The following is a 12,778-nucleotide window of genomic DNA, read 5'->3' as shown; positions in this document are numbered from 1 at the left end:
CATCCATCCATCCATCCATCCATCCATCCCTTACGAATCAGCTCCAAAATGATCAACCCTGTACTTAAAACACGACAGTTGCCTTAATACTATAACTATACTCAACAAGGCAATGTTCAATAAGAAACTGTTTAGACAACCCTATATTTCCACCAGTAAGACAAAACTGAACATTTATGATATCATATTAGCCAAGAAACATGTAGCATATCAGTATGTGGTGAATTGGCGAAACATCTTCAAGTAGCACCAACATGTCAGCTACAACCCCAGTTTGGACAAAGCGCATGTACGTACTTTTAATCTTAGCGCTGACGTGAATTGTCTGGTTTCAGAAGATGACTCGTGGGCTGCTTCATCTACATAGAAATGAATTGATTCTGTCTGCACGTTGCAATGAAGCAAAGCCGTACAACTAATCAAGTTGTAGTGTTTACTGTTTCTTACAATTTCAAAAATACATTGCCAGGGAAAGACCCGGTGTTTGCTACTGTAACAATAGTGGTGTTCACGTGTAAGTTAATAAGCAATACATTTGATTGTGGAGGTCTATGTACATAGAAATTGAACGTGGAAAAATGTGGAACTTGAAAAATTGGCCCAAGTGCAACACCCTGATCTTGGAATAGCCGTCAGTAAGAGCAATGTGTATTTTACATACACAGCTGGGGCATCATCACTAGAAAGCTTTAAAAAAACTCCTGCAATTAAATGTGCAAAGATTAAGTGTAACAAGTCGTTCGGTGTGGTATATATAGCTGATGCCGCCGCGCCGCGTGCCTGCGAAGCTGGTGTGTGTTACGCCGAAGGGCGGTTATACCGGCTATACTGATACAGAAGCTGGTGTGTTACGCCGAAGGGCGGTTATACTGGCTATACAGATACAGAAGCTGGTGTGTTATACCGGCTATACAGATACAGATACATACGTTACATCTAAACAACTTCAGGTGCCAGTAAGCGTGCAATTGCAAAGATCGGTCGCGAATCTTGGAGTCTCTATGTTCCACACCAGGGTCGTTACAGTCAGAACTAGAGTTACGATCGTGCCAAGAACAGACAAAATCCCCAGAAGGTGGTGGATCCATCTAAAAACGCTCAGCTCTACGTGGATCTCGAAGAACTCGTAGATTTTTCTGGATGTGGGATGTGGAGTGGGGATTTCGTCTGTGATCGGGGGAGAGGGACTGAGTAACAGTGTGGTGGACTCGGCATCCTCTATGGGTGCCTGGCCGTGTATGTGTGCCGCTCGTTCTCTCTTCTTCTTCATCATGCCGAAGTGCATGAACTGCGTCGACACGAGAAAGGCAAATCCAGCGAAAAGTCCAAAAAATGTCTGTCCCTTGTTTTTCAAGTCATCTTGTTCTACCAGAGCGTAGTAACAGATTGAACACCCGAGAATTAGACCGAAGACGAGGTGGAAAAGTTCGAAAACGACCTTGGAGAAGGTCGACTCCAGTTTCGAACTCGGCGGGGGCACCAGAGAGGATTCTGGGTGCACATCCGGGTAACTCGCCCTCGCTCTGGTGACGGCGCCGTAGAGCGATGACGTCAGCAGGACCAGCCACACCCAGAAGCCCCACAGGTACTCGGAGCATGCGCTGTGTTGGCACAGCGTCACGTTCCCATGGTTACCGGCGAAGTACACCAATCCCATCAGAGCTCCTGTAAGGTGAGACGACTGTTCAATAAGGTTTGCACTCACGTGACTATGACGTTAGCATTGGCCGCCATATTGGATTGCTTGACTTTGAAGTTGCTTGGTAGATTTAGGTTTATAAATACATTTGTATGCAATTACGGCCATATTAATTATGAAATTACATGTCATCACAAGGTCTGTCTATTGCAGATACAACATACAACTAATATTAGACTATTACGACATGGGAGAAGCTAGAGAGGAGTAGCGCTATTTACCACTCGCGGATGGACACCATCCCAGCCCGAGGTGGTACAGGACGTATCCCTGCGGCGTGGTCCATATCAGTCCGCGCAGAGACATGCCTGTGTAGTCCCTCACAACTCTGCAAAAACATCAAGTGAACGCAAATTGTTTTCTTTGTTTCGTTGTATCCTGGTTGTATTCAAATATCTACTCAAACAAGATCATTATACTATGCCCTTGTTACATGTATGAATAGCTAGGGATTCAACATTGACAATCGAGAGCAGTTGACACTGCAGATGGATACACTAGTGTGTTGTGGGGAGGGTACTAAATGACTCACCTTCTTGGATAAGACCAGTTCTGCATCTGACGGCCCAGAGCCCAGTCAAACACACCGGAACGGCTGTAAAAGTATCAAGCATAAATAAATACACTATTTACACGCAATTCTTTGAGTTGGCCTGACAAGAGTTAAAGCTTCTCATGATACATGTATGTATGTTCTCTAATGCGAATGTGAGTGCATCTTACCTATTGTAGCCAGTGGTATCGTCCCCTATAGACATGTACGTGCCCCACCCCACGTACAAACTAAACCACGTCATCAGACACACCACAAGCCCGGCCCGGAAGTTCTGGGACCCCAACCACTGCAACGGAAACAAATGGCATTTGAAATGGCACCGCCCCTAAGGCGTCACCAAAAATATGATTAACCATTAATTTGGATACTTGGATATTCTATCCATTGCATTAGTTTTCATACATATGCAAATACAAAAATGATATTCCCCCTGGTGTATTAAAAAGGAGCATATGCAATGCTAGTACAAAATGGAATTCGTCCGATCCTCTAGCCTTCTTCATAGACAAATGACCCACTTCAAAGACACGTGACCATTACCATCACTCTTCTGCATGTAACCCCCACTCTGCCCCTATACTTACCACCACCAGTCCTGTAGGTACCCCCCTGTGTACCCCCTACAAATACCCCCTGTAGGCTGTACCCCCCACTCACCACCACGAGTCCTGTAGGAACCGCCATGATGAGCCGGCTGGTCACGTGAGCCGGCCAGTATCCCAACATGCTCATGTCCACATAACCGCCCCGGCATCTGTTCAGGAAACCACCTAGTTCGAGGAAAACATCAAAAAGTTATGAATAGCAAAGTTCTTTGATCACAACCATTTATTTTTCACGAGCCGACGTTTCGATGGTGTGTTACGCCGAAAGGCGGTTATACCGGCTAAGCAGATACAGATACAGAAGACCGTCTGTCATCTTCATCAGGGCAATTCTGACTGGTTTACTGTGCACTGACGCTAGATGTTACTTGGTTCACAGTGCACTTAAGCTAGTTTTTTTTTTTTACTGTTAACAATGCAAGTAACATCTAGCGTCAGTACACAGTAAACCAGTCAGAATTGCCCTGATGAAGATGTCAGACGGTCATCGAAACGTCGGCTCGTAAAAATAAATGGTTGTGATCAAAGAAATTTGCTATTCATTCGTTCACCAACCTGATGAAATTATTTACGGTCAAAAAGTTATGCTTATAGATCTGCTTTAGTACACAAAAAACACAGTTGCCGATCATTCATGCTCGAGTCAGACTAAAGTACCTCAGGCCGGCCTATTTGCCCGAAAATTTTAAAAGATTCTATATGTATTTCCAGTGTAAATTGATCGCAATGTCAGCGGTTTTAGCAAGCAGACATGGAAATGGCGTTTAAAGTCCGAAAAAATCGAACACTGTCGACTGGTCCAAAAGGGCATTTCTTCATGTATACAACTGCGACAGGACGTTTCGTGTTTTTGAACTTAGTCCGGCACTGTAACGGTTTTTAGTGTTCCGATTTAAGACTTGCCAAGACTAGATTTAAGATTTTTCTTTCGCTGTGTCTTTTAACATTTCGCAACTCATTCATTCATCCAATGACGCATAAACTGAACTTAAAATCGTCGCTATGACTTGCAACAAATTTGACCATGTAGCAATTTACAAGTTGAAACAGAACAACAAAGTTTTTCCCATTAGTGACAACAACTTAAAATTGTAGCAATGAATTGTACAAAGAAATCGATATAATTTTAACAATTCACAAGTAGAGACAAAACAAAGTTCTGCTATATACATACCTAACAAGCAGCAGCCGAGCAGAAGACACAGTGTTAGTGAGGTGGTCATGACGCGGCGACATCGCGATTTTTGGCGGTAGAACAGGTAGGATTCGGCCTGTAACATGATACGCCTGTAGAACACACAGTTATGTCGTCAGCTGGAAAACAACTAACCTCGAAATCAGCCTTAGTATAGGGTCAAATCAATAATCCAAAGGGCACCTTTAGCCTCGAATCCGGCCTCTTGGTAAGGACAGCAAGTCACTTAAAAGTCTATCTTAGTCTAAAAATCTAGACTATGGTTCAGAATCTGTACTGTATTTGGCAAATGGGTATGTAGCGGGATGTTAACTGTAGATTCTTACACATTGAGAAGAAAAAATAGCAGTTATTTTCAACGCTGGCGGTAAATATGTACATAACTTTAATGTTTTGTGTCGGCCATATACGCGCCCAAAATTTTATTCGACGTTGACCCTCGCGTCCAAATTTCTAATGTACTTTCTATCTGTAGGAACGCCAAAAGAAAGGAGATTTTGAAAGTTGTAACGCTAAATATCCAGTGGCATGCAATAGTGCGTGAGTTGTAAAATGTTTACCCAAACCTACGACTGGATTTCGAGTCTATCTGTGAGGTACCAAGGGTCGCTGGTTTCGGGACAAACAGTCAACACTGATGACAGGGCGCGACGTGCTCACAAACATTGACCCGACCAGGTGAGAGTCTATTGTACCCAGAACCGTGCCTATCCCTAGCCTCTGTAGCAGGCTTATGGAACTGGGGGTTTGGTGGTCTTCGGCTGTTTTCTGATTAGCCCAGTTCTGAAAAACCGGGGGTAATTCAACCAGGCCGGCTACTAGTATGTTGTCTATATGCAATCAGAAAATAGCACATAAAAGCTCCCAAAGACCCTGAAGACCCCCAAAACTAGTAAAGTATCCAGAACCGTGTCTGAGCATGGTTCTAAAGCACAGTTATCAGAATACAACAATATCACATAAAGAAGTTTGTATACTCACATCTCCGACCCTCTCCTGGTCCCAGCCTCAGTAGTCGGTACCACGTACTTGGTAAACATGTCGAGTCTAGACACAGCGAGTCAACTTATATTAGCAATCTCCGAAAGCTGGAGACTGCATGAATCGGTAAACCGCCTCAATGTCCTAGTAGCTAAGAATCCCCATTGTGCACCGCATGGTCGCTGGTTCGATTCCCGAGCTGGCTGTAGATGTTTTGGACCTGGAACTGGACAGTAGTGACAGAGGTTGCAGTCCTTGGGCAGTCCTTGGGACGGGACGTTGTGCCGTTGGTCTCTAAGAACTTTCTCGATAACTACACGTACACTGTCCGCGATTAGCAAAACCAGTCAAGCTGCCCTAACTCCAACTCAACCCAACATTTGGCTGGTTGGACACTTTAGCTGCATGCTTGTCAAACAAACAAACAAACATACAAACAAATAAAAAAGGGAAAGTCTCAGAAAAGCACTTTCCTCTCTGTTGGTATCGTCCGAACGTTCGAAATGACCTCTGTTCGATCAAGGTACAGGCGTGCCTACAGCTGGTGAAAGGTCGACGCCTTCTTTAGGGTGCCAGAAATATTGACAAACATTGCGCAACGAGTTCTTTCATTGTTGCGCAACCGTACAAAAACTCCCGAAGAAGACAAGCCAAACTGTATCCAAAATTGTGGCCTTGGCCTTAAAATCAACATGCTTTCTGTGTCTTACTGTTACAGTTGATCATCTTACGTCGTAATGTATTGATTGTTTCTCGGTTTTAGAACGTAGGTCTTATACATTGGGTCAGTCTTTGGAAAGTTTGAAAGTTTGGTTATGAAGCAGCGCTACCTAGCGGCGTACATAGAACTGCATCTAACTTTCCGCAAACAGCCCCATCTATTGTCACTGCTGGGAACTGCAGAATCGTAGTAATGTTTTTATTGAGTGGCTTTTTGCGTTTTATCCCTTCGTCGTCCTTTTGCTTCTTTTCATTATAGCTAACCTCGTCCCCACCCTTGCCAGGAAAAAACCGTTACCTATGTGATCATTTCTATCGAAGCGGACGTTGGAAATAAAGACCGTATTGAACCGCGACGGGGGCTGACATCGTCTACCAGATACCTTTGACCCAGTGTTGACGTCACACTTCTAAGAAGCCACGTGACAAGTCTCACTGGGTCAGTCTACTGAGGAAGACCAGAGTGACTGGTCGAAAGCTCTAGGTGAAAGAACATTTTTGTGTTGGACCAAAAGTTTTAACTTTAATCAAATGCCGTAACAAGTTTCCAATAGCTAACAAAAAGACGCATACGGGTGACTGTGCCTGTGGTACGTAATGAAAAGGGGGAAAATAAAAAAAAAGAGGTAGGACATCATGAACAGTGGAATCTTTCCTCCTAACATCTGCTTGGAATTAGGGACCATGTGACACACCTCGCCCTTTGCGCACACACCAGATCACGTGCACCACCGCTTGTTTGTCTGTTTGTGTTTGTTTAAAACTCGCGAGCCCAATCAGAACAGGGCCAGTCGGTGACGGGTCGTCCAAAGTCTGGTCTGAACCCCTCTGGTCGCTCGGAACGTGCTGACATCGCAGAGTGGAGACACTCCACACATTTTTTTATTCACCTGCCGTGCGCGAAACTTCTCACCTTTGTTTGTCGTCTGACCTGAGATAGAGTTTGTCAGATTTGGGGCAAAAATGGCGGGAAGTCGTTGAAGGTGTCGCGCTGTCGTTTGATTTTCTGTCAGAAACTGTGCGTTGTGATTGTGTCGTCTGATATTCTGAGGGAAGTTGTGAGATATGGCGGGAAATGCGTGTAAAAGTCGCGACGTCTGTGAAGAGGACAAATACTGAAGGTCAGTCGGTGAGATTTAAAGGACGTATTCTGACGTCTGCGGAACGCCATCTTGGCCACTGAAACTCTCCTACTTTCGTCATCACTGAGGCATTTTCTTTATCTGCAAGACTGTCGACGAAGTTTCGACTTCAAGTTTCTCAGAAATAATTTTCGTTCTGAATTGCGTCAGACAACTTCTGAGTAGTGACGACCTCAAAGATTCTATCCGACTATCGTCTGCGACGCCATTTTGGTCACCGAAACTGTCCGCACTTCTTTAAATTAAAGCACCGTCAAAACCTCTGAGCATCACGACCAGACGCATCCTTGGCGAAAATCTTTTTATTCTGATTTACCAAAAACAAGGGTCAAGTGGTGTCTATATTGTGATACGTGCGTATCTTAAGAGGTTGTTCCTTTTTAAACATGTATACACCGAACGGGGGCGCAGCCACCATTCCAAACGGTAGAGCGTCAAACGCTAGCGAGTTCCGTCCGCAAAGGATTCGAGTCACCAAGGTCAAGATCATAAACTTCCTCCTAGAACTCTGCCAATGGTCTTCTCTCGCTATCCCGTGTTTTGTGGCCTCCGAGGGAGTTGCCCGAACGGTGGACAGAATCCAGGTGGGCAATACGACGAGTAACGCCGAGGAAGCAAGCAGCAACGACCCGCTACCCTACTACTGGTTGCTTGTTGCCGCGTCCATTGCTTATGTGGCTACAGTTACTTTGCTTATCTACCTGCCTGTGAAATACTGCTTTATGTGGAAGAACAGATTTCTGTTGGAGAATGCGAAATGGTGAGTACAATATATTAAATCTACAGATATATATGATATTACTGATATTACTGTATGGCATCTACTATTACATTTTGGTTAATGTAAGAGTGGGTTACTCTGCAAGCAGAGGTTGTGGGGGAATGATCGTTACCTTTTTATATATGGCCATTTTTTGTCGGTACCCCCACCATATAGAAAGGTAACGATCTTCCCCACCCGAAACCTCTGCTTGGAGAGTACCGATCTTCCACGTTTGCTAGACAAGCGGCCCTCCCCCTCCCCTGTTCCTTAGTAGCTCAACAGGCTAATATATAAATTAGGCACATATTTGCGTAAGGAGGCGGTGCCGCATTTTGGGTGGAACACTGTTGTGGTTCTGATTCAGCTACTAAGTACTACATATCCGCTACTGTGTAGCAATTAGTATCCGCAAGTGTTACAATGCTGGCTGAAATACTGCAACATTTAGTCAAATGAGGAGGATAATTTGGTCACTATTGTGTTCCGAAGTTTCCTTTACCGAGGTTAACTCCCTTGGTCGATTTTCGACCTTACTTTTGTCGATTAACTTTCTTACGGAACTGCCTAAGTGATAGAATGGAGGGGATCTATTTATAGAACTGTTGAAATCTCAACAGAATGATCAAATCGATCGATCGAAAATGACATTTGCGACCTTTACTGTTGACAACCAGTCAAGGTTTTTTTCTTTGGCCGAGCAGACTGCAATCTGTGCACAGCATATCTTATATACACATCCATGGAGGCTAATGTTATCCCTCTATTTGGCAAATTTTTACTCTTTCCAACCGCCTCCCGAAGCCTGGTAGAGGCTACATTAGCCTCACGGTGAGAGATTGTAGCCTCCACAGCCTGCCAAAAACTGGGGGTTTTGGGGGTCTTCAGGGTCTTTGGGAGCTTTTATGCGCTATTTTCTGATTGCATATAGACAACATAGCCGGCCTGGTTGAATTACCCCCGTTTTAGAACTGGGCTAATCAGAAAACAGCCGAAGACCACCAAACCTCCAGTTCTATAAGCCTGCTACGGAGGCTAATCAGAAAACAGCCGAAGACCACCAAACCTCCAGTTCTATAAGCCTGCTACGGAGGCTAGAGAGATTGTGTAATACGGGCTGGTAGTACATGTACACAGAAGTACACACATAGCAGGTGGCGTATCTGTGAGTCGATCTTAATGGAATGTCCGCCTTGATAAGAAAGTCAAACAGACTGTGTGAAAAGTAAATTAACAAGCTGGAGTATTAATCATTTATAGTGGCATGAGTGTGTGTGGGGGTGGGGGGGTGGAACAGTGTTTCATTGTGTTAATATTAGGCTATGGTGCTGAGGCTAGCTTGACCATGTGTATGAGTCAAATTAAAGAAATGATTCATTCACTCATTCACACATTGACTCATTCATTCATTCATCCATTCATTCATTCATGTGTAGAAGTTATTACTTGACCTGTACTTAATCCAGTCTTCATTCATAAAGTCATTCGTTCATTCATTCATTCATTCATTCATTCATTCATTCATTCATTCATTCATTCATTCATTCATTCATTCATTCATTCACTATCGTGCTAGCTTGACCATGTGTAGGCTTATAAAGTGTTCCTTTGTTGTGACCTGTACTTAACCCAGTGGGTATGTGTGTATATGAACCCAAAAGCTCTTCATTCATTCATTCATTCATTCATTCATTCACTCACTCATCCATTCATTCATTCATTTATTCATTCACTCAGCTTGACTGTGTATGTGTACAAGCTATTCCTTTGTTTTGACACATGCTTAACCCAGCAGGTATGTATGTATGTATGTATGTATGTATGTATGTATGTATGTATGTATGTATGTATGTATGTACGTACAATATTGGACTTAATTCATTCATTCGTTCATTCATTCCAGGCTTCCCGCCATTTTGATGCACCTGTTGCTGAGTGTATTACCGTGTATGGCCCTCATGCTGGTCGGGATCGAGGTAAGGACCTTGTGCCGAAAATGTGGCGAGTTCTTTAAAAACTGCCACATAACCTTAGTCTCTACTAGACGGGCTGAATAAATAGTGGAAATCCGGCTAAAAAAGGAATGTAACTGGCCAGGGGAGTTGCCGGCCATAGAGGTAACCTCCCTAGCACGCCAAAAACTGGGGGTTTTGGGGGGTCTTCATGGTCTTTGGGAGCTTTTCTGTGCTATTTTCTGATTGCATATAGACAACATAGCCGGCCTGGTTGAATTACCCCTGTGTTTATAACTGGGCTAATCAGAAAACAGAGGAATACCACCACACCAAACCCCCAGTTCTACAAGCCTGATACGGAGGCTAAAATTGGACCCTCTTTGGTCGGCTAACTCCCGTGGCCAATTACATTCCTTTCTAGACGGATTTCCACTATTTATTCAGCCTGCAAAGGAGTCTGATGGAGTTACACCCAAGGGCGGATATGCTAGTTGATTAATAAGTATACAGATACATATCGGCCCTGAATTCCACCATCTACTAGTACGAAAAGCACACAGTATTGTCTGGACTTCATCACAACGTTTTTAAGCGCTCGTTTGGGTGCCAGGAGTTCAATGTTGGTGTTGTTACGGAACTGGGTATAAAGGTCCCGGGTTCGAGTCCTGACATGCCACCGATCTTGTGCCCCTGGGAAAGGCACCTTCCTCACTTAACTCAAGTGAGAATTAGTATTGTCCTGTCCTGCATTTCTACTCTGTGTTTGTGGCGGCATAAAATAAGTTGATATAATTCGAGTGCGACGTCGCCACACTTGGTCATGAAATGTTGGAATTGGAATAGAAAAAAAATGTTGGTGTTGTTACGGAACTGGGTATAAAGTTCGGGTTGTCAGACAGGGCGTCGGTGACAACGTAGTTTTCAACAGTTGTTTTGTCCAAAAGTCACGCCGCAAATCAGGTTAGACCACAACAAGTAAATTTTATGGATGACATCCTTCGCAGACTCCAAATCTAATGCGAGCGGGCAAAAAAAAAGGTTCTTGCACTTTCAAATTTTGACTAAATCATTGTACAAATGGTTTTACAAATGGCCTTTCGTATTACAACAACTTTCAAACATTGCAATCAAGCTTTAGAAATGAGTCTGGCACGCGCCCCATGGTTTTGACGTTGAGCCACTCAGCATACAATCAAACATGCAACCTTGACAATGAGTTATGATATCTTTACTTAAAGGCTAAGGACGAGGTGTGACTTTTAAACAAAGCAACTGTTAAAAGCAAAGTTTTCACGCCAGTTTTTATGGATCTATTGGGGTGTTGCCGTGTTGACACTAGCTGCGGTCTGACTTGGATTCTGTCTGTCTGTCTGTCTGTTGGTCAACAAGATAACTCAAGAATGGCTAGTTGGATTGGTTTCATACATGGTGCGTTGGTAGGGTGGTAAGAAGTAGATAAGGTTCCATTCCACCCACGGACCTTCTCTCGGCGGCTGGTTGTACGATGACAGAAAATCTCTGCTAGTTTCTTTATACAAATTTATGCAAATTAAACAATAATTTCCGTACAGTTACAGGCAGCCAACAGCGAAATCGCGGCCCAGTTTGACACCTACACGCACTTCGCCGTGCCGCTGGTCGTACTCGGCGTTCTCGTCACGAGCTGGGTCGAGAAGGTCCGAAGATTCCCGAACCTGAGCTCGGCGGGCGCGGAAATGACCGAAGGGCCGACTAGCCCTCGGGTAAGTGCCTTCCGATGTAAAGAAAATAAAAACGTAAAGAGGGAAATAGAAAGAAAAAACGGCTGCTTGTTTTTCATGCTTTGTCCAAACGTATCAACTAGTGGATGCTACCTGAAACGTCTGACCGTTTCCCAAATCATATCCAGCTGCTTGAGTAACTGCTTTTTGGCGTACTGGTATGAAAGCTTTTTCCTTCTATTGAATGAAATTAAAGGAAACACAATTTCTCACCATTGACCATTATTGTAGTGACTATAAGATCACGTGACCTATACTGGGTCATTCATTTTGAGAACGGTTTAAGCCAGGCGTCGGTCAAGTCTATCTGATTCTTGACTGTCCCTAGAATAAAAAGCTTAGTTTCCAATCATTTGAATCGTGTAGTAGAACGACTTAATGATACAAAAATTGCACCCACGTGGCTCTGACGTACCAAGCGTCCGCCATGTTGGTGGTTTAACCACCTGTCGCCATCTTGGATCTACCAACATCTCCAACATGGCGGCGGCTACTCATATTCTTAAGTCATGACGTCACGTCCTATTTCCTTTCTCACAGTCAATGGTGAATCCGGTTTACACCATCGACGGTGCGGACGGCAGCCAATCAACGGACGAGCAGTCGCCGCGTGACCCGCCGGGCCCGAGCGCCCCGCACACGCCTGTATCCATCCGCCGGAGTTTCCCGATGTCGTTCTCGTCGTCCCGAAGTTCCCCGAGGCCGCGGCCGAAGCTGACGTCAAACGACGACCGCGCCCGAATCCTCTCGGCCGAGTTCTTCGCGGTCTACGACGTCCTCGAGCTGCTATTGGTCACGAACTTTCACGACGTTTGCCGAACGTACTGGATCTTTCCGATCTACGTCGTCGCTTTCTTGAGCATGTTTAAATCAATACTTCGCCTCGACCATAGATTTCTGCCTATAGTATCCATGGCAACGCACGAAATACCGTTTTTGATCCTCCGCATAGCGTTGCTTGCAAAATTTGGCATAGAGATAATGAGCGTGGTGTACCCTTTAAAAATCTAGCCGTGATCGCGTTTTACGTTTACTATAACTTCATCGTCGTGATTATAAAATCGCGAGCTTTCAACAGAAATAGATACTCTTTCCCAAATCGCGACGACGCGGTTAGTACGACCAGCTTTTCTACCATTTCGTCGCGACCTGGTTCTACCCTTTATTAAGAGTCACGACCGGGTCACGATGGTCGTAAGATTGTCTTACAATCGTCGCACGATCGTAGTACAATCGTCGTACAATCGTCGCACATTCGTCGCACGATAGTCCTACAATCGTCGCACGTTTGTTGTACAATTGCAATACAATCGTTGTACAATCTACGACATCAAAATCGTGCTACGACCCACGTTAGTAAGTTCTAGTGATACAGACAGAGATTTATTGTATATATGTAGGAAAC

The 12,778-nt window shown here is 44.4% G+C and overlaps 2 protein-coding genes across 2 annotated transcripts; one reads left to right on the top strand and one right to left on the bottom strand.

Moving 5' to 3' along the window:
• Window positions 1-903: 903 nt before the first annotated feature.
• LOC109461546 lies at window positions 904-5,095 on the bottom strand. The gene is made up of 7 exons (XM_019757925.1): window positions 5,037-5,095; window positions 4,035-4,147; window positions 2,886-3,025; window positions 2,423-2,580; window positions 2,232-2,294; window positions 1,921-2,027; window positions 904-1,665 (listed from the first exon to the last, which is right to left on the bottom strand). The coding sequence occupies exons 1-7, from the start codon at window positions 5,093-5,095 to the stop codon at window positions 947-949; spliced, it is 1,359 nt and encodes a 452-aa protein (XP_019613484.1). The 3' UTR covers window positions 904-946.
• A 1,515-nt stretch (window positions 5,096-6,610) lies between these two features.
• LOC109461588 (transmembrane protein 236-like) lies at window positions 6,611-12,542 on the top strand. The gene is given in 5 exon segments (XM_019757967.1): window positions 6,611-7,658; window positions 9,562-9,634; window positions 11,185-11,355; window positions 11,914-12,370; window positions 12,373-12,542. Coding segments are annotated over 5 exon segments (1,245 nt in total). The 5' UTR covers window positions 6,611-7,284.
• Window positions 12,543-12,778: the final 236 nt, after the last annotated feature.

This window comes from Branchiostoma belcheri, unplaced genomic scaffold, assembly GCF_001625305.1.
Source record: "Branchiostoma belcheri isolate BF01 breed outbred unplaced genomic scaffold, Haploidv18h27 scaffold94, whole genome shotgun sequence".
Taxonomy (NCBI): domain Eukaryota; kingdom Metazoa; phylum Chordata; class Leptocardii; order Amphioxiformes; family Branchiostomatidae; genus Branchiostoma; species Branchiostoma belcheri.
This window is presented reverse-complemented; position numbering and strand designations above follow the sequence as displayed.